Source organism: Bombina bombina, chromosome 1 (genome assembly GCF_027579735.1).
Source record: "Bombina bombina isolate aBomBom1 chromosome 1, aBomBom1.pri, whole genome shotgun sequence".
Lineage (NCBI taxonomy): Eukaryota > Metazoa > Chordata > Amphibia > Anura > Bombinatoridae > Bombina > Bombina bombina.
Window position 1 is genome coordinate 564,776,317 of NC_069499.1, and position 24,056 is coordinate 564,800,372.

Here is a 24,056-nt window from a genome sequence, read left to right on the forward strand (position 1 = left end):
CGCCGCCGCTGGGGCACCGTCGACAAGGACTGCCGTCACCGAGGATCCCCACATCTGGGAACACCGCTCTGCATCTCCGCGCCACCTTCGCTGTGGATGAAGATGATGGACCCCCCTGGAAGAAGACCTTCTCTGTCGGACTTCAGGAACAGTGAGTACCTATTTGGGGATTTAGTGTTAGGTTTTTTTTTTAAAAAAATTAATTAGGGTTTTTTAGGCAATTTGAAAAAGAGCTGAATGCCCTTTTAAGGGCAATGCCCATACAAATGGCCCTTTAGGGGCAATGGGTAGTTTAGGTTTATTAGTGTTAGTTTTTTTATTTTGGGGGGTTTGGTGGGTGGGGGGTTTTAATGTTAGAGGGGGGCTTAGTAATTTTTTAGGTAAAAGAGCTGTTTAACTTAGGGCAATGTCCTACAAAAGGCCCTTTTAAGGGCTGTTAGTAGTTTAGATTAGGGTTTTATTTTGGGGTGGCTTTTTTTTTTTTTTTTTTTTTAAAAGGGGGTATTAGATTAGGAATATTTATTTTTTATGTTGGATAATGAAGTTAGTTTTTTTCAGTAATCTTAGCTTTTTTTATTTTTTTAATTTATAGTTATTTTATTTTATTAATTTAGGATTTTAATTATTTTAAAAACTTAAATTATGCTTACCAGATAATTTTCTTTTCTTCTGTACGGGAAGAGTCCACAGCTGCATTCATTACTTTTGGGAAATACTGAACTTTGCCACCAGGAGGAGGCAAAGACACCCCAGCCAAAGGCTTAAATACCTCCCCCACTTACCTCATCCCCCAGTCATTCTGCCGAGGGAGCAAGGAACAGTAGAAGAAATATAAGGGTGAAAAAGGTGCCAGAAGAATAATTTAAAAAGAATTTAGAGCCGTACAACGTAAAACACGGGCGGGAGCTGTTGACTCTCCCCGTACAGAAAAAAAGAAAATTATCTGGTAAGCATAATTTAAGTTTATCTTCTTAATATGGGGAGAGTCCACAGCTGGATTTATTACTTTTGGGAAAACAGTACCCAATAGACATGTGCGATTCGGTTCGGTTCGATTCGGAAATTTGGAAAATTCGGCGATTCGGATCGAACCGAATTTCCGAATTAAAATGTTGACGAATTTTCCGAATCGAACCGAATCGAATCGATTCGTAAATTCGGAGGGCCATTGGGATTACACTAGTATTATACAGTATGTTAGGTTAACACCTAATATACAGTATAATACTAGTCTAATCCCACCTAACACTTACCGAATTGCCAAATTTCCGAACCAAACCAAATTTCTTCGAATCCGAAACGAATAGATTCGAAATTTTCCGAATTCGAATCGATCCGAACCGAACTTCGAAAAATTCCGAATCGATCCGAACCGAACCGAAATTTTTCGCCATGCACATGTCTAGTACCCAAGCTATAGAGGACACTGAATGCTAACGGGAGGGTAACCGAGGGCACCACAGCCGGCAAAACCTTTCTCCCGAAGGCTGCTTCAGCAGAAGCAAAAACCTCAAACTTGTAAAATTCGGAAAGAGAATGTAAGGAGGACCAGGTAGCCGCCTTACAAAACTGATCCATAGAGGCCTCATTTTTGAAGGCCCAAGAGGAATCCACAGCTCTTGTAGAATGAGCCATAATCCTCTGAGGAGGCTTAATACCTGCTGACTCAAATGCTAAGCAGATGATACTCCTCATTTAAAAGATAAGGAAGTCGAAGAGGCCCTCTGACCCTTACGCTTCCCAGAATAGATAACAAACAGAGAAGGTTTGTCTAAATTCCTTCGTAGTCTGAAGATCGAAATGATCTGATGTGGAACCTGGCAAGGAGATCAATGTCCATGCTGGACACCCTGAGACCAATCACCTCCATACACTGAGTCACAGATGGCCTTAAGGAGATCTGGAGGGCAAGACATGTTGAAGCTAGCTTGCAACATCTCTGGTCTGTTAGAAATCTTCAAATGACTATGGAATCTATTATCGTGCCCAAGAATTCCACCCTGGGGCTTGGAATAAGAGCACTCCTTTCTCTATTTATCTTCCCTCAAGAGGAGATATTCCAAATGGTCTTCCGCCAGACGAAATGATGGTGCTTGTACCAGAATATCATTCAAGTATGGAGTAACTGCTACACCCCAGGTTCTGGTGACTGCTAGAAGAGTAGCTGGACCAAACGGAAGTGAAATGAACTGGAAGTGCTGGTCCAGGAACGCAAATCTGAGGAACTGGAAGTGTTCTCTGTGGATTGGAAGGTGAAGGAATGCCTCATTCATATCTATAGTGGTCATAAACTGCCCTTCCTTATTAAGAGAAGGATGGACCTTATTGTTTCCATCTGACGAGGGGACAATTAGAAATTTGTTCAAGCACTTTAGGTCCAGAACTGGACGGAAAGATCCATCCTTCTTTGGGACCATGAAAATGTTAGAATAGTATACCAAACCTCTCTCTGTGATAGGAACTAGGACAATGACTCTAAAGGAGGACAGATCCCTTATGCACTCCAGAAAGGCTTCCCTCTTTCCTAGTCTTGAAGACAGGTTAAGAGGATGAATCTGCCCCTTGGTAGATGAGATTTGAAACCTATCTTGTAACCCTGAGCTATGACCTCCAGGACCCAAAGATCCTGCACGTCCCCAAGGATCCTGCACTCTGCCCTCCAAAATAGTACCGGTGGCCGTCCCTTCATGCGGACTTAGTCTCGGCGGGCTTCTTACTCTGCTTGGATCTATTCCAGCACTGAGCCGGCTTCCAAGAACTCTTGGTTTGCTCTGGTTTAGCGGAGGCCTCTAACGCTGGGCTTTTATCAAAACTAAAGGAACGAAAATACGAACTTTGTCCCTTAGAATAGTTCTCCTTATCTTACGATATGAAAGCACTCTTGGCCCCTGAAACCGTGGAGATACTCAAACAAACTCTTCCCCTTGAAGGAGAGGGAAAGAGACTAGACTTAGAAGTTATATCTATCGCCTTACGGGCCTGAACAGAAAGCCTAAAGTCTTAGCCATAGGCTAATAAATCTGCGTAATAACAGCACAGATAAAAGAATTAGTAACCCAGAAGGCCGTAATTCTTTCCTGAAAAATGTCGAGGGAACCCTCCACCTCGATCATTTGCGTGAAGGAGACTCACCAAAAGGAAGCCGTTCTAGCATCTGCGGCGACAAGCGCCGCCAGTAAAAGCAAATATCCCATAGGTTGAAATATTCTCTTTAACAGAGTTTCCATCCTTATATCCGGCGGCTCTATGAATGACGAACTATCCTCACACGGGCTAGTATTATGCATGGCAAGAGTAAAAATCGCACCAACCAAGTAGGGATGGGAAAAAGAAAACCCACCCTCATAGAGAGCCCGGACGGGAATCCTTAAAAAGCAGACGACAGGAAGAGGAATCTAATCCTGTCCCACTCGTCCTTAATAATGATTGCCATCAAATTTAGGACCCAGAGGTTCGTCTGGCAGCTTGGCCTTTGGAACCTCCAATGTAGTCAAAACCTCCTTTAGTAGAAAGCGTAAACGTTCTGTCCTAAATCTAAAAACTGGATCCTCCACAGGCGAAGGATTATAGGCAGACTCCATATAGACTCCAACCCTGAAAGTTCATACTCTGAAGTTTCAGAGAGAACCTCATCCTTGGATAACTGATAAGATATATCCGACAAATTACATGATGCCACCTGGGCAGGAGTGCAAGATTTAACCTTTTGCTTGTGCTTAGCAGTGCGAGGGAAAGCACTAATGGCCGCAGACACCACCGTTTAAAACTGCGCAATAATGTCTGGTGAAAAAAGCCCCCCTCCAGATGGAGGATTAGCAGTGCAATGGGAAGCTGCATGTGTATATAAAGATGCATATAGGGCGTGCACCTCACTGGACGCGAACTCCTCAGAGGTGGGCGGTTCAGTGGTATCAAACATGTCAACCTTATTTGATATAATCCCCTTATCAAGGCATATGGAACATAATTGAGAGGGTGGATATTCTAGCGCTCCCTCACAATAGAAACAGGCATTACTCTATGAAATAGAGGGAGAACCCTCTAATGAATCCAAATCCTCCGTAGCTAAAGTACGATATGCGGAGGACTAAGAAAAAAAAACGATTTTATTTTAATTAAAAAACGGCACCTTTATACCCTCAATGGCTGGGGCACTCATCACCTCCCATGACCCAGACATAACAGAGATAAAAAGCCTCTACGGTAGTAACTCGGTCAATAAAAAGGATTGGAAGCCTCGACCATTCCGGTCACATGGTGCACAATGCAGGACCGTCCCTGCTATAAGAAAAAGCGCGCCAAGCTTTTAAGCTGTGCAACCTTCAAAGTGAAAGTGAAACCTGTATGTTCCATCTCGGCCTATGAGCGCATAAACATCTTACACATAAAGCAGCATAAATCAAATAAAGCATATATGATTAAACCCAACTGTTCTTAATCCCCCTCAGGAGATATTAACCCTTTATTCCATATAGATAAAAGGAGCCACAATGTGACCCTATCTTCTAACGTTTGCAATATGTGTAAAGAATGAAACAATCTTACTGGAATCTATGCCGTGGAAGTGGAACAGTAACACGGTCCTTCAAGTTTGACAGATTGTAGCAGCGCTTCTGGCATGGACTTGAGTTAAGAAAGCAGGCAGCGAAACTCGTCAACGCTGATAGATTATGGAGCTGTTAATATGAGTCAGGATGGTTTCGCAGAAAGACTCTCCCTGCATCTCCGGACTCTAACTTTCATCAATGCTTTCACTGAGTACTACCCTCCATAAGAGACTACTTCGTAATCTTCTGACACTTCTCTGCCAACGACCTGTGACGAATGGCAAAAAATGACTGGGGGATGAGGGAAGTGGGGGAGGTATTTAAACCTTTGGCTGGGGTGTCTTTGCCTCCTCCTGGTGGCCAGGTTCAGTATTTCCAGAAGTAATGAATGCAGCTGTGGACTCTCCCCGTATTAAGAAGAAAAATTAAATTTAATTAGTGTTAATTTATAGGGGATTAGGGGGTTAGTTTTTAGAAAAAATACTTTGCGTTCTGGGTGTGGGTTGGCGGCTTAGAGGTTAATTGTTTAAATTAGATTTTTGCGTTGTGTTTTTCTTGCAGTTTAGTATTTAATATGTTAATTAAATACAGTGTCACTACACCTGTAGCTTTAATATATATATATATAATAAGTGTGATCAAATAGGGTGTTGCTATACCTGTAGCTTATTATATATATAAAATATTTTTCATATATTTAGGACAGCAGTCCCTAAAAATATGGTGTTGCTACACCTGTAGCTTAAAAAATAAATAGACTGCCCTGTGGGCAGGCTTATCGCCTAGTTAATAATAATAATAATAAACCAAAAATAGAATGACATTTTACTTTAACATTCTAAAACCATAGGGTCAATTTATGAAAGTTCGAGCGGACATGTTACAATGTAGCGTATCATGTCCGCTGCAAAACGATAAATGCTGACAGCATACGCAGTCGGCATTTATAATTACACAAGCAGTTCTTGTGAACTGCTTGTGCAATGCCTCCCCCTGTAGATTTGTGGCCAATCGTCCACTAGCAGGGGGTGTCAATCAGCCCGATCGTATAGGCTCGGGCGGATTGAAGACCCCAGCCTCAGAGGCAGCGGGCCAGTTATGGAGCAGCAGTCTTTAGACCGCTGCTTCATAACTACTGTATTCAGTGAGCCTCAAGGCTCGCACGGAAACAGGGGCATCAAGCTCCATTTGGAGTTAATGTATCAGTTAATGGAGATGTACATGTATCCTGATTCAAATGCAAATCCTGAGCTGACAAATGTACTTCTAGAACCATTAAAGAGACAGTAAACAACTTGAGATTTTAATATAAAATGTTTACTGTTATATAGTAAAATAACTTGAATATTTAAATATGAAAATAGATTGATTAGTTCTGAAAATTGTGGAATTCTCAGAGCTGGAAATGCACTCTGCAGACTTCTCATCACTTAACCGGCTACATATCAACATCTATTTGGCTTCAGTAGATAACTGCAAAATAATGCAGTTCAGTGGCGTCACTAGGGGGGGGGCGGGCCGCACCCGGGTGATACCCACCAGGGGGTGACACCAAAAAAAATTTTTTTTTTTTTTTTTGAATTTTATTGAAATTCAAAGAAATACAATGTTGAGATGCATAGATTTTTTTTATTAGAGGGGCTGGCATTTGTGAACATTGGTGGGACTGGGGAAGATGTAGACACACAATTTTTTTGCCCCTTGAGCCAGTGCTGCAATTTCAACAAATAGTTTTCCCGGCTGCTTTTGCTTGTTTGTACTTTGCTTCTCCCCTGCCCAATTTCGCTATGAATGTTGTGGGTGTGCCGTGGGGCTTGCAAAGTTGCGCTGCTAGCCTAAACCTTCCTGCCTATCTGTGCTCACTGCTCAGTGACATGTGGAGCAGTGGAGTCACTCACTGCTGTGCTGTCTCTCTAAACGGGAACTGGCAAATCATGAGGGGATGCCTGGCACCTGACCGCATGACTGTTTGACACTGTCTTTAAAGTGAAGGAGCCACGTATGATGCCCACCAGACCATTACGGTTACGGTACACTAAGTGCACACTGAACAGGTAGGAGGGCGGGCGGGGGTCTGGGGGTGGGCAGAGTGCAGAGGTGATTGGCCATAAGAAGCGGTAGGCACGCGGCCCGGGGCTGTGCACTGACAGACTTGGAACAGAGTCAGAGAGTTGAATTTTCATAGTTTGCACCTAAAACTTTTCTTTAGTGATTTATTTTTAGAGTGCTCTGTTTATCTTTCATTTGATGCTCTGCTGAGCCAGGGAGCAGCTCTAGGCATGAGCTTTATAATTAATGCAGTGCAGTTTACATATTTTGTAAGTGTGTGTCTGAGTTTTTGTGTGTGTGTGTGTGTGTCTGAGTGTGTTTCCGAGTGTTTGTGTGTGCATCTGAGTATGTTTTAAGTGTGTCTGAGTTTTGTATGTGTGTTTGCCTGTGTTTTTGTGCGTGTCTGCTTTCTGGGGGGGGGGGGGGGTGACACCATAACTTACCGCACCGGGTGACACCAACCCTAGTGACGCCACTGATGCAGTTTATACCAACATAATGACCTCTGGCTAGCCTTGTCTTCTCCAGAAGAAAGCCTAGACTGGCTCCTCAAAATAAGACAAGCTGTGCGTAGAGTTTAGCTACTGAAACCACATTGCAGAAAACAAGATAAGATTTGATGGCTGTAGGATTATATGTTTACCATACCTAAACTGCATAGTTGCCAACACTTGTAAAAAAAATTCCAGGGACACTTTGCAGCAGAGCCACACCCATGTATGGTTTGCATAGCTTCGCCCACAACGATTGACCCCCAAAACAAGCACATAAAATTCTACTAGTATAATTAAAAAAAGGGACAGGAAAGATGAAACTTTCATGATTTAAGCAAAGAATGTCATTTTTACATTCACTTCTACTTAGTTCTCTTGGGTAACTTTGTTAAAAAGGATATGTACAATCCAATCCTCAGCTGAAGCAAAGCTTTAATGGGAGCTAGCTACACACATTTATCTTTTGTCATTGGCTCACCAGATGTGTTTAGCAGCTCTGGAACGGACTTTAATTATGTGTTTAACCACTTTGCAGGTGTTTTACACATGGCTATATGCAAGTAATAGTGCAATAAGAAAATGACTAACATATTAGAGCATTTTCTTTATACACTGTTATAGCCCTTTAATGTTAAAGCATCAAGCTCCTTATAAACTCAAGGTCATAATTGACATAGGAAGAATAACTTTACAGCAAGTACCAAAATAAGCAAGCAAGGGTTAAATTATTAACCCTTCATCATCTGTATAGCAGGAAAATGCAGAACACCCTAGTTAATATAGATGTACAGTATATATAATAATATGTTTAACCTGCTAACTGCTGTCATGAGGCAGCTGAGAACAATATATGCAGATATGTTAAGGACTTGCTAAGACACTATTGAAAGTTTCACAAGCAGGTGACATTTTATGAGGTAACTATTCATGTTTTTATCTTTGCTGCAGCAGTGATTGTGGACAATTGGTTATAGACCATAGAATGCTTCAGTAAATCTGAATTTTTTAATGTCCTGTGAATTTCAGTTCCAGTCCTGCTAAGCAAAGCCTCAGTATATATACATGGAGGAAATTACACGTTACAATGTGCACAACACTATTGAGCCTCCCTGGTATTATATATTACATTTCATGGCTTTTCCTTACCTGACCTCAAACTGCTAAACTTCAATGTAACAGAAGACCACAGAAACTGCAGAAAAACAACATATTTTAAGCAATGAGACTAATCCTCTGTGGTGGGAGTACTGCACTGAACACAATATTCATAAACTATATACAGACTGAATTGAACAAGGGACAAGCTTAAAAGGCAGGAACAGGAAGCAAAAAAAGTTACTGTCCTGGAAAAAATGGGACAGTTGGCAACTCTGTAACTGCAGTGCAACAAATTATTTTACTCACCCCACAAACTGCCACCTGCATCATTGCATCCAAACCTCCCTCAGGGGAGTCAAGATTCCCAGAGATTTCTTGCTGCCCAACTTGTTTTTGAAACTCATTCCCATCTGCTGTCAGTTTAAGGATATGTTTGAATGAGAATGGTGGCTGACAGTTAACATTTTTAGTGGGACATGGTCTCTTCAGTTTCTCTGGGTGGGTGTTCACAAAAGGAAGCACGGTTTTATCCACAAAAGAGCCAAATCCTGACAAAGAATTCACACTCAAAATTAGCTACTGCTTGCACATATTACAATTCTATGCATATATGCTAAACACTGCCATTCTTCCCAATATTTAATGTGTCCAAATTATTACATGTATGTACTTAAAACCATGGGGCGAGATTACATATACGGCGCAGGCTTCAGCACAAGAGCTGCAACCAACGCCGCCCGTAATTTTACCTCGCACATCGGGGTATCCAATAAACCCCGCCGGCAGTTCATAAAGTGCGGTAAGTCGGATAAACTAGCGATGTCCAGAAATTAGCGTAAATACAAATTTCTAGAGTCGCTAGTGACTTACGGTGCTTTAGAAACTGCCGGTGCCTAAGAAAAATAAAAAAATATCAAATCTCCCATAAAAGTCTAACCCGCCTCCCAAAAATAAATCCGACACTTAAACCCCTATATCCGCCATCAAACCCACATCGGAACTAATAAAAGTATTAACCCCAATCCAACAAACCCCCCCCACAATGCAATATGCCTAATTAAACTATTAACCCCTATATCCGCTATCAAACCCACACCGCAAGTAATAATTAAATTATTAACCCCTATATCCGCCATCAAACCCACACCGCAAGTAATAATTAAATTATTAACCCCTATATCCGCCATCAAACCAAAACTGCAAGTAATAACTAAAATATTAACCCCTAAATCCGCCAACCCTAAAATCGCAAAACTACCTATTAAAACTATTAACCCCTAATCCGCCATTAACCCACAACGCAAACTACCTATTCAAGTATTAACCCCATAAACCGCCAAAACCCACAACGCAAACTACCTATGAAAGTATTAAACCCTAAACCGCCAAAGCCACCAGCGCAATAAACCTATTAAAGTATTAACCTCTAAACCGCCAAAGCCCACAACGCAAATAAATAAATTACTAGGCCACCTAACCTTACACCCCCTAAATGAACCCAAATTACCTAAATTACAAAATACTAAAGTTACTATTAAAATAAAAAAACCTAACACTACTTTAAAAATAAAAAAAAACTAAGTATAAATAAAAGGGACAGTCTAGCTAAAATTTAAATTCTGGTGTAGACTGTCCCTTTAAGCTACAATTACAGAAAATAAAAAACAAAATAATCAAATTTTAAAAAATTATACCTAATCCCTATGAAAATAAAAAAGCTCCCCAAATAAAAACACCCCCTAATCTAAGAATAAACTACCAGTAGCCCTTAAAAGGGCTTTTTGCAGGGCATTGCCCCAAGATAAACAGGCTCTTTTACAGTCAAAATACACAGTTCCCCCTTAACAGTAAAACCCCCCACCCACCAAACCCCCCAAAATAAAAGAACCTAACACTAAAAAACCTAAACTACCCATTGCCCTGAAAAGGGCATTTGTTTGGGCATTGTCCTTAAAAGGGCATTTAGCTCTTTTACAAAGTGACCACCCTAATCTAAATAAAAAAAAAAAATATTTAAAAAAAAACTTAAAAAAAAGTCTAACCCCCAGGTTGGTACTCACCGTTCCTGAAGTCCGGCGGAGAAGGTCCTGTTCCATGCGGTGAAGTCTTCTTCCAAGCGGCGACCTCTTCTTTCTCTTTCTTCTTCCTCTTTCCCTGGAACTGAAGACCACCACCCTGGAACTGAAGACCGGCGACCCTGGAACTGATGGACCGGTTGACCGTGGAACCATGGAGCGTGGAGGATCCGTACACTGGATAGTGAATTCAAGGGACGCGATTAAAAATGGCGTCCCTTGAATTCCTATTGGCTGATTTGACTCTTCAAATTCAAATCAGCCAATAGGATGAGAGCTACTGAAATTCTATTGCCTATTCAAATCAGCCAATAGATTTTCAGTAGCTCTCATCCTATTGGCTGATTTGAATTTGAAGAATCAAATCAGCCAATAGGTATTCAAAGGATGCCATTTTTAATCGATTCCCTTGAATTCACTATCCAGTGTATGGCGGCGATCATACGAAGAGGATCCTCCACGCTCCATGGCTCCACAGTTGCCTGTCTTGAGTTCCAGGGTCGCTGGTCTTCAGCTCCGCGGTCATCGGTCTTCAACTCCGCCCTCCGCTACACACCGGATTGTTGCTGGAAGAAGAAAGAAGAGGTCGCCGCTTGGAAGAAGACTTCACCGCATGGGACAGGACCTTCTCCGCCGGACTTCAGGAACGGTGAGTACCAACCTGGGGGTTAGACTTAGGTTTTTTTTTAATTTAGATTGGGGTGGACACTTTGTAAAAGAGCTAAATGTCCTTTTAAGGGCAATGCCCAAACAAATGCCCTTTTCAGGGCAATGAGTAGTTTAGGTTTTTTAGTGTTAGGTTCTTCTATTTTGGGGGGCTTGGTGGGTGGGGGGTTTTACTGTTAGGAGGGACTTTGTGTATTTTGACTGTAAAAGAGCTGTTTATCTTGGGCCAATGCCTTGCAAAAAGCCCTTTTAAGGGCTACTGGTAGTTTATTCTTAGAGTACGGGGTGTTTTTATTTTGGGGGGCTTTTTTATTTTTATAGGGATTAGGTATAATTTTTTAAAATTTGATAATTTTGTTTTTTATTTTCTGTAATCTTATATTTTTTATTTTCTTTAATCGTAGCTTAAACAGTCTACACCAGAATTTTAATTTTGACTAGACTGTCCCTTTAATTTATACTTAGTTTTTCTGGGGGGTTTTAAGTAGTGTTAGGTTTTTTTATTTTAATAGTTAGTAACTTTAGTATTTTGTAATTTAGGTAATTCGGGTTCATTTAGGGGGTGTTAGGTTAGGGGGGTTAGTAATTTAATTATTTATTTACACTGTGGGCTTTGGCGGTTTAGGGGTTAATACTTTAATAGGTTTATTGCGTTGTGGGCTTTGGCGGTTTAGGGGTTAATAGTTTTATTAGGTAGTTTGCGATGTTGGGGTTGGCGGATATAGGAGTTAATACTTTATTTGTAGTTGTGGTGTGGATTTGATGGTGGATATAGGGGTTAAAACACTTTATTAGTTATTGCGGTGGGGGATTGTGGTTGACAGGTAGATAGATATTGCGCATGCGTTAGGTGTTAGTTTTTTTTTAAGGCAGTTTCGAGAGTTACAGTGCTCCCATACTCAGCACAAGGCCTGCTGCGGCTGCCTTTGTGTGGCGAGGTGAAAATGGAGTAAGATTTCTCAATTTTCGCCACGTAAGTCCTTGCGTTGAATATTGGATACCGATTTGCGACACAGTCCCATGTTAGCTTATGGGAGTAAAAATTGCGGGTGACAGGTGAAATATACGTGCCACATTTATATGCGGCGCTGTATATTGGATACCAAAACCGCACAAAAACCAGTGTCGCCGGCTTTTGCGCGCGACGCCGCATATGTAATGGGGCCCATAGTTTGGTTCTGTTTGTGTTTACACTAAGGACACACTAAACTTATATGTTAGGATTGTTAAGGTTTTTATTCCAGTAGGTGCAAATTAAACACCTTCAAAATATTATTCATGCAAAAATGTGGAATGTTTTTTTAAAATATGCAGTCTTTAAAATCAAATCTTTATCGATAACCAGATCTCAAAACCAAAGAGGCAAGAAGCAAGCTGTAAAAGTTGTAGTAATAATAATAAACTCATTCTGGTTTTCAGGCAGGATCATACGTAGGAATTCAGGCTGCAAGAAGTTAAACTTGTAGCAGTATACTTTGACTATAAATCATACTGTACTATATACTGACTGCTTACTATAAATGAATTGCATGACAGGTTCAGTTTGTCTCATCTTATATATTATAATGTGAGTTATAGGGACACTAAAACCAATTTTTTTTTTTCTTTCATGATTCAGATAGAGCATGCGATTTTAAACAACTTTCTAATTTACTCTTAATATCAATTTTTCTTCGTTTTCTTGGTATCTTTATTTGAAAAAAAACATAAATCTAAGCTAAGGAGCCGGCCCATTTTTGATTCAGCAGTCAGCATCCTGGATAGCGCTTGCTGATTGGTGGCTACATTTAGCCACCAATCAGCAAGCGTAACCCAGGTTCTGAACCAAAAATGGACTGGCTTCTAAGCTTAAATTCTTGCTATTCAAATAAAGATAGCAAGAGAACAAATAAAATTGATAACAGGAGTAAATGAGAAAGTTGCTTAAAACTGCATGCTCTATCTGAATCATGAAAGACAAAATGTGGGTTTCATATCCCTTTAATAAAGAACATTAGACAAATGATTACCTATCTGTGCTGACTTGGTGATGTTGTTCAAGGCTTTAAGGAGTTCACTCCCCAATTTCTTCACATTCTGAAGATCATCTTCCATAGAGTAAGACAGGTCCATCAAGTAGTAAAGGTCTACTGGATAACCCTCTGCCCGTCTGAACTTTATGTCAAAGGAAGCAGGTTTGCCTGGAGGTAACATGGAAATGGAAGAAAATAAGATGTAATATGTATAAAAACATATAAATTAACACCTGGATCAAACAACTCACTGAGAAGCCCATAATAATGTACCAAGGTAACACAAATCACAAAACACTGATAGGCTCACCTTGAAACGTTTCAGTGTAAGTTATTTGAGTTTCAGTTTCATTGAAGTAGTGCTAGATATAAATATAGGCAGCAGACAACTTTATGTTCCTTTCATTACCATCTATTTATCTGTCATCCTTAAAGGAACCCTAAATACACAGCATGTGTACTGTAGAATATCCCCATAAACAGACATTTATGTCAGGGAAATAAAAGAAACTTATTTAAATAATTGGGGGAGGGGGAACAAGATCACTTTTAAGTGCTTTTTAGAAAGGCATAGCTGCTTCTAGTGCTTTCCACTGACACTTAAAGGGATAGTCTAGTTAAAATTAAACTTTCATGATTTAGATAGAGCACTGGTTTTCTAACCTGCCCTCAGGCCTCTCTAACAGGCCACATTTTGTGGATATCTGAACTGGTGCACAGGTGAAACAATCAGCTGATTAATAAACGTGGTTATTTTACCTGCTCTCACCCAAGGTTATCCACAAAACCTGGACTGTTGGGGAGGCCTGAGGACAGGTTTGAAAACCAGTGAGATAGAGCATGCAATTTTAATCAACTTTTAAATGTACTCCTATTATCAATTTTTATTCTTTCTCTTGGTATCTTTATTTGAAAAGGCAAGAATGTAAGCTTAGGAGCCAGCCTATTTTGGTACAGCACCTGGGTAGCACTTTGTGATTGGTGTCTAAATGTAGCCACCAATCAGCAAGTGCTACCCAGGTGCTGAACTAAAAACGGTACGGCTCCTTAGTTTACATTCAAATAAACATACCAAGAGAACGAAAAAAATTGATAATAGGAGTCAATTAGAAAGTTGCTTAAAATTGCATGCTCTATCTGAATCATGAAAGTTTAATTTTGACTAAACTATCCCTTTAAAAAGTGTGCTTAAGTGAAAATGTTTAAATAGGTTGCATTATACATTTACATCCAGTCCTGAGCTAAAGTTGCCATAATCACTGAAATGCATATTTTGTGAACAGAGAAAAAAAAAACAGAGGCTTTTGGCTTTATCTAACCTTGCAAAAGGGATCTTTACATGTAATTATCTTTTTATTTTATTTTTATGTGTCCACAGCTGCAAACAACAATTTGAAGCCAACTCATCTGTTCTCATTGGAAAAATCTAGAAACTTTAATATCTGTTTGATCTGCTGTGGGATTTATTTACTTTCACCAATCAAATATACATTTACTGTAAAAACTGTGCCTGTTTCACACCCACTAGAGAGGTCTGAAAGAAATTTCTGTAACCTGAGCATGTTGCAAAATGCTGAATTTGTTTAAAGCCGCTGCATATCTTACTTTCCATTAGAGTTGCCATATTGTTGCTTTAGAGGAGGACTCTTATGAAAATTACATGCCAGGAGCTGTTTAATTAAATGTTTTGAAATAATGTTCCATTAAAAGAACCCTGACATATGTATTTTTAATAGGTGTCCTCATTTAAAGTGCAAATATGACAACCCTATCTCTTACTATTGTGGCCAATAAAACTTAAATTAAAACAGATTTGTGCACTAAGCAGTCACTGTGTAGTACACAAAACTGGATTAGGCAATCTCTGGCATGCTTAGGCAGTGTGGGAAAAGCACATTTTTTACATCATAAGAAAACAAAATAAATAATGAATGCATAATACGTTATTTCATTTGTATTAACTAATTTATGGGATAATATGATTTAGATTTTTTTTATTCCAAGAAAATTCAATTCTTCTAGACATTAAATTTCATGTGTAAAACTGTAGAACTGCTCTATACTACGATTTATTTAAAATTCATAAGGCGCAGTTTAACCTTGCAGGAGGGCCACATACTGTTAGATTTCTAACAACCACTACCGATATAGAGAACAGTCTCTTAGACCTGCAATATTCTAGGTTTTTATAGCTACAAATATCAGTGCCTTTAACCTCACACTTAGCAATGGCTGAAATCATGTGTATGCATCTGTGCAAAATTCTGACCACTGATTTGTGGCCCAATTAGTTGGCTACAATATCAAATATGTAAACCGAGGCATGGTAAGGAAGATATCTTTAGCATTTCCTTTAAAAAAACATAACAAATACATTTATTAAGTGCTCACCACAGCCAAAAATAAATTGATTGGGACTATAATGTGACCCATAAAACAAAAGCATTGTAATACTCTGCAGAAAATATTGGTCTTTTATAAATATTCATAATAATGATCATAGTTTATTTTATTATATTTGTTTTATAAGGAGGGATTCTAAAAAGTTTTACAGCTTTTTTAAAAAAACAGATATTTCTGTGATGTGTGTGGTAGTGAAGATGAGAGTTTCCCCAATATGAACCGCTCACGTTCTCCACTTGCAGCAATATATTAGCTTTGCTTAAATTAAGGGTAAATAATTACTTACACAGTACATTAGTTTAAACAAATTTGTGATATAATTAAACAAATTTGAGTATGTTATGTCTTGATCACAAATTGAATGTGATCTTAGCTGTCGGCAGCTGTTATGTCTAAAAAAAAAAGCCTCAACTATTGACAGCAAAATGATGAAATATAATTATAAAGGGCCAACAAATCAAACTTGTGCTCGTATTACAAGTTAAAAGTAAAAAGGTTATCACTGAAGCACTAACCTGATGCGTGCAAAAAAAAACAATTTTAATATTTTGCACAATAACCTATTTCCTTATAGAAGTCAATGGAGAAAAAAAAGTGGAAAAAAAACCTAACTCCCCACTCTCGTGCTTACCCAAACATATTCTCAAGTGCGCTAACCCGACATAAAAATATGAATATTTCACATTCCAATGTTCTTCACATAGAAGAATATGTTCTATTTATTCATAAAACAAAATTTATGCTTACCTGATAAATGTATTTCTTTCTACACACGGTGAGTCCACGGAATCATCAATTACTGTTGGGAATATCACTCCTGGCCAGCAGAAGGAGGCAAAGAGCACCACAGCAAAACTGTTAAGTATCACTTCCCTTCCCACAATCCCTACGTGTTTAGAACAGCTGCTGGAAAGAAATCCTGTGCTCGTATAGACCATGAAACTGCCTGTTCCACCTGACAATAATCCACAAATGTAAATGTCCACAGCACCAGTAATATTAAAAATGTATTTTTTTGACAAAAAAACTGCAATTATTCGTGATAAATATCACTTAACCATGCAATACACATAATCAGGGATAGGCAAGGTGTCTGTACACAGGTACACTGGTGTCCGTGACTAGCCCTTGCAGTGTCCGCCACAAACTTAGTATATCTTTTCTTTCTGATTAAATAATAGGAATAAAAAAAATATGTAGTGTGAATAAAGTTAGTGACTTGTCAAGAGACTGCTAGCGATATTGGGTGATAAGTTATGGAATAAATAAAGCCAGAGTGAAATACTGGATGTGTATCTGCATCTGTATAATAACACCCAGCTCTATACAAAGACACAGTAGTGACACTGGCACATGCGTATAGCCAGACAAGGGCTGGTTATAGGGTCAGTGGTATCTGCATCAGTATAATAACACCCTGCTCTATATAATGACACAGTAGTGACACTGGCACATGGGTATAGCCAGAGGAGGGCTGGCTATAGGATCAGTGGTATCTGCATCAGTATAATAACACCCAGCACTATATAATGACACAGTAGTGACACTGGCACATGGGTATAGCCAGAGGAGGGCTGGCTATAGGATCAGTGGTATCTGCATCAGTATAATAACACCCAGCACTATATAATGACACAGTAGTGACACTGGCACATTGGTATAGCCAGACAAGGGCTGGTTATAGGGTCAGTGGTATCTGCATCAGTATAATAACACCCAGCACTATATAATGACACAGTAGTGACACTGGCACATGGGTATAGCCAGAGGAGGGCTGGCTATAGGATCAGTGGTGTCTGCATCAGTATAATAACACCCAGCACTATATAATGACACAGTAGTGACACTGGCACATGGGTATAGCCAAAAGAGGGCTGGTTATAGGACTAGTGGTATCTGCATAAGTATAATAACACCAAGCACTATAACATCATGGGCCCGATCCAATATGCAGCGTCGCCCGCAAATGCCGGCGACGCTGAAATTTGCGCTGGTTTGGTATCCTATATACGGCGTAAACTAGAAGTTACGCTCGTATATTTCTGCCGTCGCCCGTAATTTTTTGGACCATAGGCAGGTATACCAAACCAGCGCAGTTTGGTATCCAATATACAGCGTAAGGATTTACGTGGCGAAAATGGAGAAATCTTACTCCATTTTCACCTCGCCACAAAAAGCAGCCATAGTAAGCCTTACGCTGTCTATTGGAGCTCCGTAACTCCCTAAACTCGCTACAAAATAAACCTAACACCTAACACATGCGCAATGTCTATCTACCTGTCACCCGCGATCTGCTAAATAAAACCTAACACCTAACGCATGCGCAATGTCTATCTACCTGTCAACCGCGATCCTCCGCCGCAATCCCTAATAAAATATTTAACCCTTAAACCGCCGCTCCTGGACCCCGCCGCCACCTACATTAACTACCCCCTAATGTGATCCCCCTACACCGTCACCAACTATATTAAACTACCCCCTAAAGTGAGCCCCTTACACCGCCGCCATCTACCTTACCTACCCCCTAAAGTGAGCCCCTTACACTGCCGCCATCTATTTTAAAATTATTAACCCCTAATTTAATCCCCCTATACCGCCGCCACCTATATTAAATTATTTAACCCCTAATCTAATCCCCCTACCCCGCCGCCACCTATATTAAATTATTTAACCCCTAATCTAATCCCCCTACCCCACCACCACCTATATTAAATTATTTAACCCCTAATCTAATCCCCCTACCCCGCCGCCACCTATATTAAATGATTTAACCCCTAATCAAATCCCTCTACCCCGCCGCCACCTATATTAAATTAATTAACCCCTAATCTAATCCCCCTACCCCGCCGCCAGCTATATTAAATTATTTAACCCCTAAAATACTAAACTATCCCTACCACTAAACCTAAGTCTAACCCTACAAATAGCCCTGAAAAGGGCTTTCTGCGTGGCATTACCCCAAAGTAAACTGCTCTATTGCCAGCCCTTAAAAGGGCTTTTTGCGGGGCATGCCCCAAAGAAAACTGCTCTTTTACCAGCCCTTAAAAGGGCTTTTGGCGGGGCTTTGTCACAAAGTAAACTGCTCTTTTGCATCTAATCTAAATCCCCCTACACCGCCGCCACCTATAATAAATGTATTAACCCCTAATCTAATCCCCCTACACCGCCGCCACCTATATTAAACACATTAACCCCTAATCTAATCTCCCTACACCGCCGCCAGCTATATTAACTATATTAACCCTAATTATATTAGGGTTAATATAGTTAATATAGTTATTATATATATTAAGTATATTAACCCTAATTATATTAGGGTTAATATAGTTAATATCGTTATTATATTATATATATATTAAGTATAATAACCCTATCTAACTCTAACATCCCTAACTAAACTCTTATTAAAATAAATCTAATATTAATATTATTAATTAAAATATTCCTATTTAAATCTAAATACTTACCTATAAAATTAACCCTAAGATAGCTACAATGTAATTAAAAATTACATTGTAGCTATTTTAGGGTTTATATTTATTTCACAGGTAACTTGGTATTTATTTTTACTAGGTACAATAGCTATTAAATAGTTAATAACTATTTAATAGCTACCTAGTTAAAATAATTACCAATTTACCTGTAAAATAAATCCTAACCTAAGTTACAAATACACCTACACTATCAATAAATTAAATAAACTACAAATATCTAAACTAAAATACAATTAAATAAACTAAACTAAATTACAAAACAAACAAACACTAAATTACAAAAAATAAAAAAAAGATTACAAGATTTTTAAGCTAATTACACCTATTCTAAGCCCCCTAATAAAATAATAAAGCCCCCCAAAATAAAAAAAATGTCCCTACCCTATTCTAAATTAAAAAAGTTAGCTCTTTTACCTTACCAGCCCTTAAAAGGGCCTTTTGCGGGGCATGCCCCAAAGAAAACTGCTCTTTTGCCTGAAAAAAAAAACACAATACCACCCCCCAACATTACAACCCACCACCCACATACCCCTAATCTAACCCAAACCCCCTTAAATAAACCTAACACTACCCCCCTGAAGATCTCCCTACCTTGTATTCACCCAGCCGGGCAGAACTCTTCATCCGATCCGGGCGATGTCTTCAATCAAGCAGCAGTGAAGTCTTCTTCCATCCGGGCGATGTCTTCAAGCAAGCGGCAGAGAGTCTTCTTCCATCCGGCGATGTATTCAAGCAAAGCGGCATCTTCAATCTTCTTTCTTCGCTCCTCCGCCGCGGAGCATCCATCCGGCACGACGACTTCCCGACGAATGAGGTACCTTTAAATAACGTCATCCAAGATGGCGTCCGTCGAATTCCGATTGGATGATAGGATTCTATCCGCCAATCGGAATTAAGGTAGAAAAATCTGATTGGCTGATTGAATCAGCCAATCAGATTCAAGTTCAATCCGATTGGCTGAACCAATCAGCCAATCGGATTGAACTTGAATCTGATTGGCTGATTGAATCAGCCAATCAGATTTTTCTACCTTAATTCCGATTGGCGGATAGAATCCTATCATCCAATCGGAATTCGACGGACGCCATCTTGGATGACGTCATTTAAAGGTACCTCATTCGTCGGGAAGTCGTCGTGCCGGATGGATGCTCCGCGGCGGAGGAGCGAAGAAAGAAGATTGAAGATGCCGCTTTGCTTGAAGACATCGCCGGATGGAAGAAGACTCTCTGCCGCTTGCTTGAAGACATCGCCTGATGGAAGAAGACTCTCTGCCGCTTGCTTGAAGACATCGCCCGGATGGAAGAAGAATTCACTGCCGCTTGATTGAAGACATCGCCCGGATCGGATGAAGAGTTCTGGTATTGTGTTTTTTTTTCAGGCAAAAGAGCAGTTTTCTTTGGGGCATGCCCCGCAAAAGGCCCTTTTAAGGGCTGGTAAGGTAAAAGAGCTAACTTTTTTAATTTAGAATAGGGTAGGGAATTTTTTTTATTTTGGGGGGCTTTATTATTAGGTGTAATTAGCTTAAAAATCTTGTAATCTTTTTTTTTATTTTTTGTAATTTAGTGTTTGTTTTTTTTGTAATTTAGTTTAGTTTATTTAATTGTATTTTAGTCTAGATATTTGTAGTTTATTTAATTTATTGATAGTGTAGGTGTATTTGTAACTTAGGTTAGGATTTATTTTACAGGTAAATTGGTAATTATTTTAACTAGGTAGCTATTAAATAGTTATTAACTATTTAATAGCTATTGTACCTAGTTAAAATAAATACCAAGTTACCTGTAAAATAAATATAAACCCTAAAATAGCTACAATGTAATTTTTAATTACATTGTAGCTATCTTAGGGTTTATTTTATAGGTAAGTATTTAGATTTAAATAGGAATATTTTAATTAACAATATTAATATTAGATTTATTTTAATAAGAGTTTAGTTAGGGATGTTAGAGTTAGATAGGGTTATTATACTTAAAATATATATATAATATAATAACGATATTAACTATATTAACCCTAATATAATTAGGGTTAATATAGTTAATATATATAATATAATAACTATATTAACTATATTAACCCTAATATAATTAGGGTTAATATAGTTAATATAGCTGGCGGCGGTGTAGGGGGATTAGATTAGGGGTTAATGTGTTTAATATAGGTGGCGGCGGTGTAGGGGGATTAGATTAGGGGTTAATACATTTATTATAGGTGGCGGCGGTGTAGGGGGATTTAGATTAGATGCAATAGAGCAGTTTACTTTGTGACAAAGCCCCGCCAAAAGCCCTTTTAAGGGCTGGTAAAAGAGCAGTTTTCTTTGGGGCATGCCCCGCAAAAAGCCCTTTTAAGGGCTGGCAATAGAGCAGTTTACTTTGGGGTAATGCCACGCAAAAAGCCCTTTTCAGGGCTATTTGTAGGGTTAGACTTAGGTTTAGTGGTAGGGATAGTTTAGTATTTTAGGGGTTAAATAATTTAATATAGCTGGCGGCGGGGTAGGGGGATTAGATTAGGGGTTAATTAATTTAATATAGGTGGCGGCGGGGTAGGGGGATTAGATTAGGGGTTAAATAATTTAATATAGGTGGCGGCGGGGTAGGGGGATTAAATTAGGGGTTAATAATTTTAAAATAGATGGCGGCGGTGTAAGGCGCTCACTTTAGGGGGTTATAAATTTAATATAGCTGGCGGCGGGGTCCGGGAGCGGCGGTTTAGGGGTTAATAACTTTATTAGGTGGCGGCGGGGTCCGGAGCGGCGGTTTAGGGGTTAATACATTTTTTATTATTAGGATAGTGAGGGGGCATAGCGGATAGAGGGTTAGACGTGTCGGGCTATGTTTGGGAGGCGTGTTAGACAGTACGGGTGATTTTATAAATTAGTCAGGTTTTGTAGGCGCCGGCAGTTTCTAAAGTGCCGTAAGTCACTGGCGACTCCAGAAATTTGTACTTACGCAGATTTCTGGACATCGCTGGTTTATCAGACTTACGGCACTTTAGCCTCTGACGGCGCCGTATATTGGATAGCTCGAGTTTCGAGCTGAAACTGCGGGCGGCGGGGGTTCCCTCACTTGCGCCGCAAACTACGCTGCATATCGGATCGTGCCCCATGTTTTTAATTTCAAATGTACCTTGGTGTCCTTCACTAACGTCTGTACTTTGGAAAATGTCCGCCACAGCCTTTGTCTGTGCCTATCCCTGCACATAATACACTGAAAAGCTTAGTTTAAACTGTTTAGTTTGGTGCCATTCATTTGTGGTATCGATCGCCATCTAGTGTCATTCAATAGTTATTACATCTCTTTTAATAAAAAGACTATTATCATTATGAATTCATTGTTGCAAATTCATTGTTACAATATATTTCTATCTTAAAATAATTTGATAACTATATACATACATTTTTAATCAACTTTAAAATTGCATTACTACCTTTGATACAGACCTTATATTTTTAAAAAGATTTCTACATATTGGTTTCAGCCATTTTACCAGAATACTGACCACTTAAAATCCCTATTCATGCAATTAGGGGCCATTGACCCCAACCTATTAATCCAGTACATTTCTTTCTGTTTAAGTAATTTCTCATGATCACCTCCCTTTCTTTGTGGGTCTACATGATCTATTATTTGCCACCTGAGTTGGCTTACATTGTGTCCCTTTTCCAAAAAGTGATGGGATGCAGGGGCTTCCTTGTCCCCACATCTAATATTGGAGCAGTGTTGATTCATTCTATCTTTGACTATCTCTCTAATATAGATGAGGGAACATGGATACTTTATTAAATACACAGCATAAGTTGTATCACATGTGAAAAAATTTCTAATGGTCAATCTTTGGCCACTTCTAGGATGTACAAATTCTAGGATGTACAATCTTCAGTCATTTGACCGAAGGAAAAGGAGAGAAAGGAAATAACACAAGGTGTAGAGGTGCCTGAGGTTTAGACAGAAAAACTGCCTGATAAAGGGGTGGGCCATGGACTCACCGTGTCTAGAAATAAATAAATTTATCAGGTAAGCAGAAATTTTGTTTTCTTTCCTAAGACACGGTCAGTCCACGGAATCATCAATTACTGTTGGGAATCAATACCCAAGCTAGAGGACATGGAAGATTAGGGAGGGACAAGACAGGTAACTTAAACAGAAGGCACCACCGCTGAAAGTACCTTTCTTCAAAAAGAAGCCTCATCCGAGGCAAAAGTATCAACTTATAAAATTTTGAAAAAGTGTGCAAAGAAGACCAGGTCGCCGCCTTGCAAATCTGTTCTGTCTCATTCTTGAAGACCCAAGAAGAAGAAACAGCCCTCTTGGAGTGAGCTGTGATTCTCTCAGAGCGCTGCTGTCCAGCAGTCTCATATGCCAAACGAATAATACCTCTCAACCAAAAGAGACAGAGAAGTGGCTGTAGATTTCTGACCCTTGCGTTTCCCAGAAAAACACACAAACAATGCTAAAGACTGGCGAAAATCCTTAGTCGCCTGCAAATAAAACTTAAGAGCCCGCACAACAACAAAATGTCCCTTATGAGAAGAAGGATTAGGACAAAGAGAAGAAACAACAATTTCATGAATAATATTTCTGTCCGAGACAACCTTAGGAAGAAAACCAAACTTGATAAGAAGAACTGCCTTATCTGCATGAAATATGAGATAAGGAGATTCACACTGCAAAGCTGAGAGTTCAGAATCTCTCAGAGAAGAAAAGATAGCAGTCAGAAACAAAGTCTTCCAAGATTATAACTTAATATCTATGGAATGCCTCTGCAAAAACTGAGCCTGTTGCAAAACTTTAAGAATAAGGTTAAGGCTCCAAGGTGGAGCAACAGATTTAAACACAGGCCTGATTCTAACCAAGGCCTGACAAAAAGATTGCACATCTGAAATGTCCGCCAGACGCTTATGTAGCAAAATAGATAGTACCGAGATCTGACCCTTCAGGGTACTGACCGACAAACCCTTCTCCAGGCCGTCCTGGAGAAAAGACAAAATTCTTGGGATCCTGACCCTACTCCAAGAATATCCCTTAGACTCACACCAGTAAAGATATTTTTACGCCATATCTTATGGTAAATCTTCCTAGTGACAGGCTTATGAGCCTGAATCGTGGTCTCAATGACTGACTCGGAAAAACCACGCTTAGCTAAAATCAAGCGTTTAATCTCCAAGCAGTCAGCTTCAGAGAAACGAAATTTGGATGAAGAAATGGCCCCTGAAGTAGAA

At 39.5% G+C, this 24,056-nt stretch overlaps 1 protein-coding gene across 3 annotated transcripts in view; it reads right to left on the reverse strand.

Annotated features, from left to right (window-relative positions):
• Positions 1–24,056, reverse strand: part of ITGB2 (integrin subunit beta 2) — a 408,255-nt gene that overhangs the window by 174,139 nt on the left and 210,060 nt on the right. For all 3 annotated transcript variants that reach the window (XM_053698768.1, XM_053698767.1, XM_053698769.1), the window contains exons 6-7: positions 12,939–13,109; positions 8,495–8,736 (exon numbers count right to left, since the gene is read on the reverse strand). In XM_053698768.1, the coding sequence (XP_053554743.1) occupies positions 8,495–8,736; positions 12,939–13,109 (413 nt within the window). The remainder of the gene's footprint in view (positions 1–8,494; positions 8,737–12,938; positions 13,110–24,056) is intronic.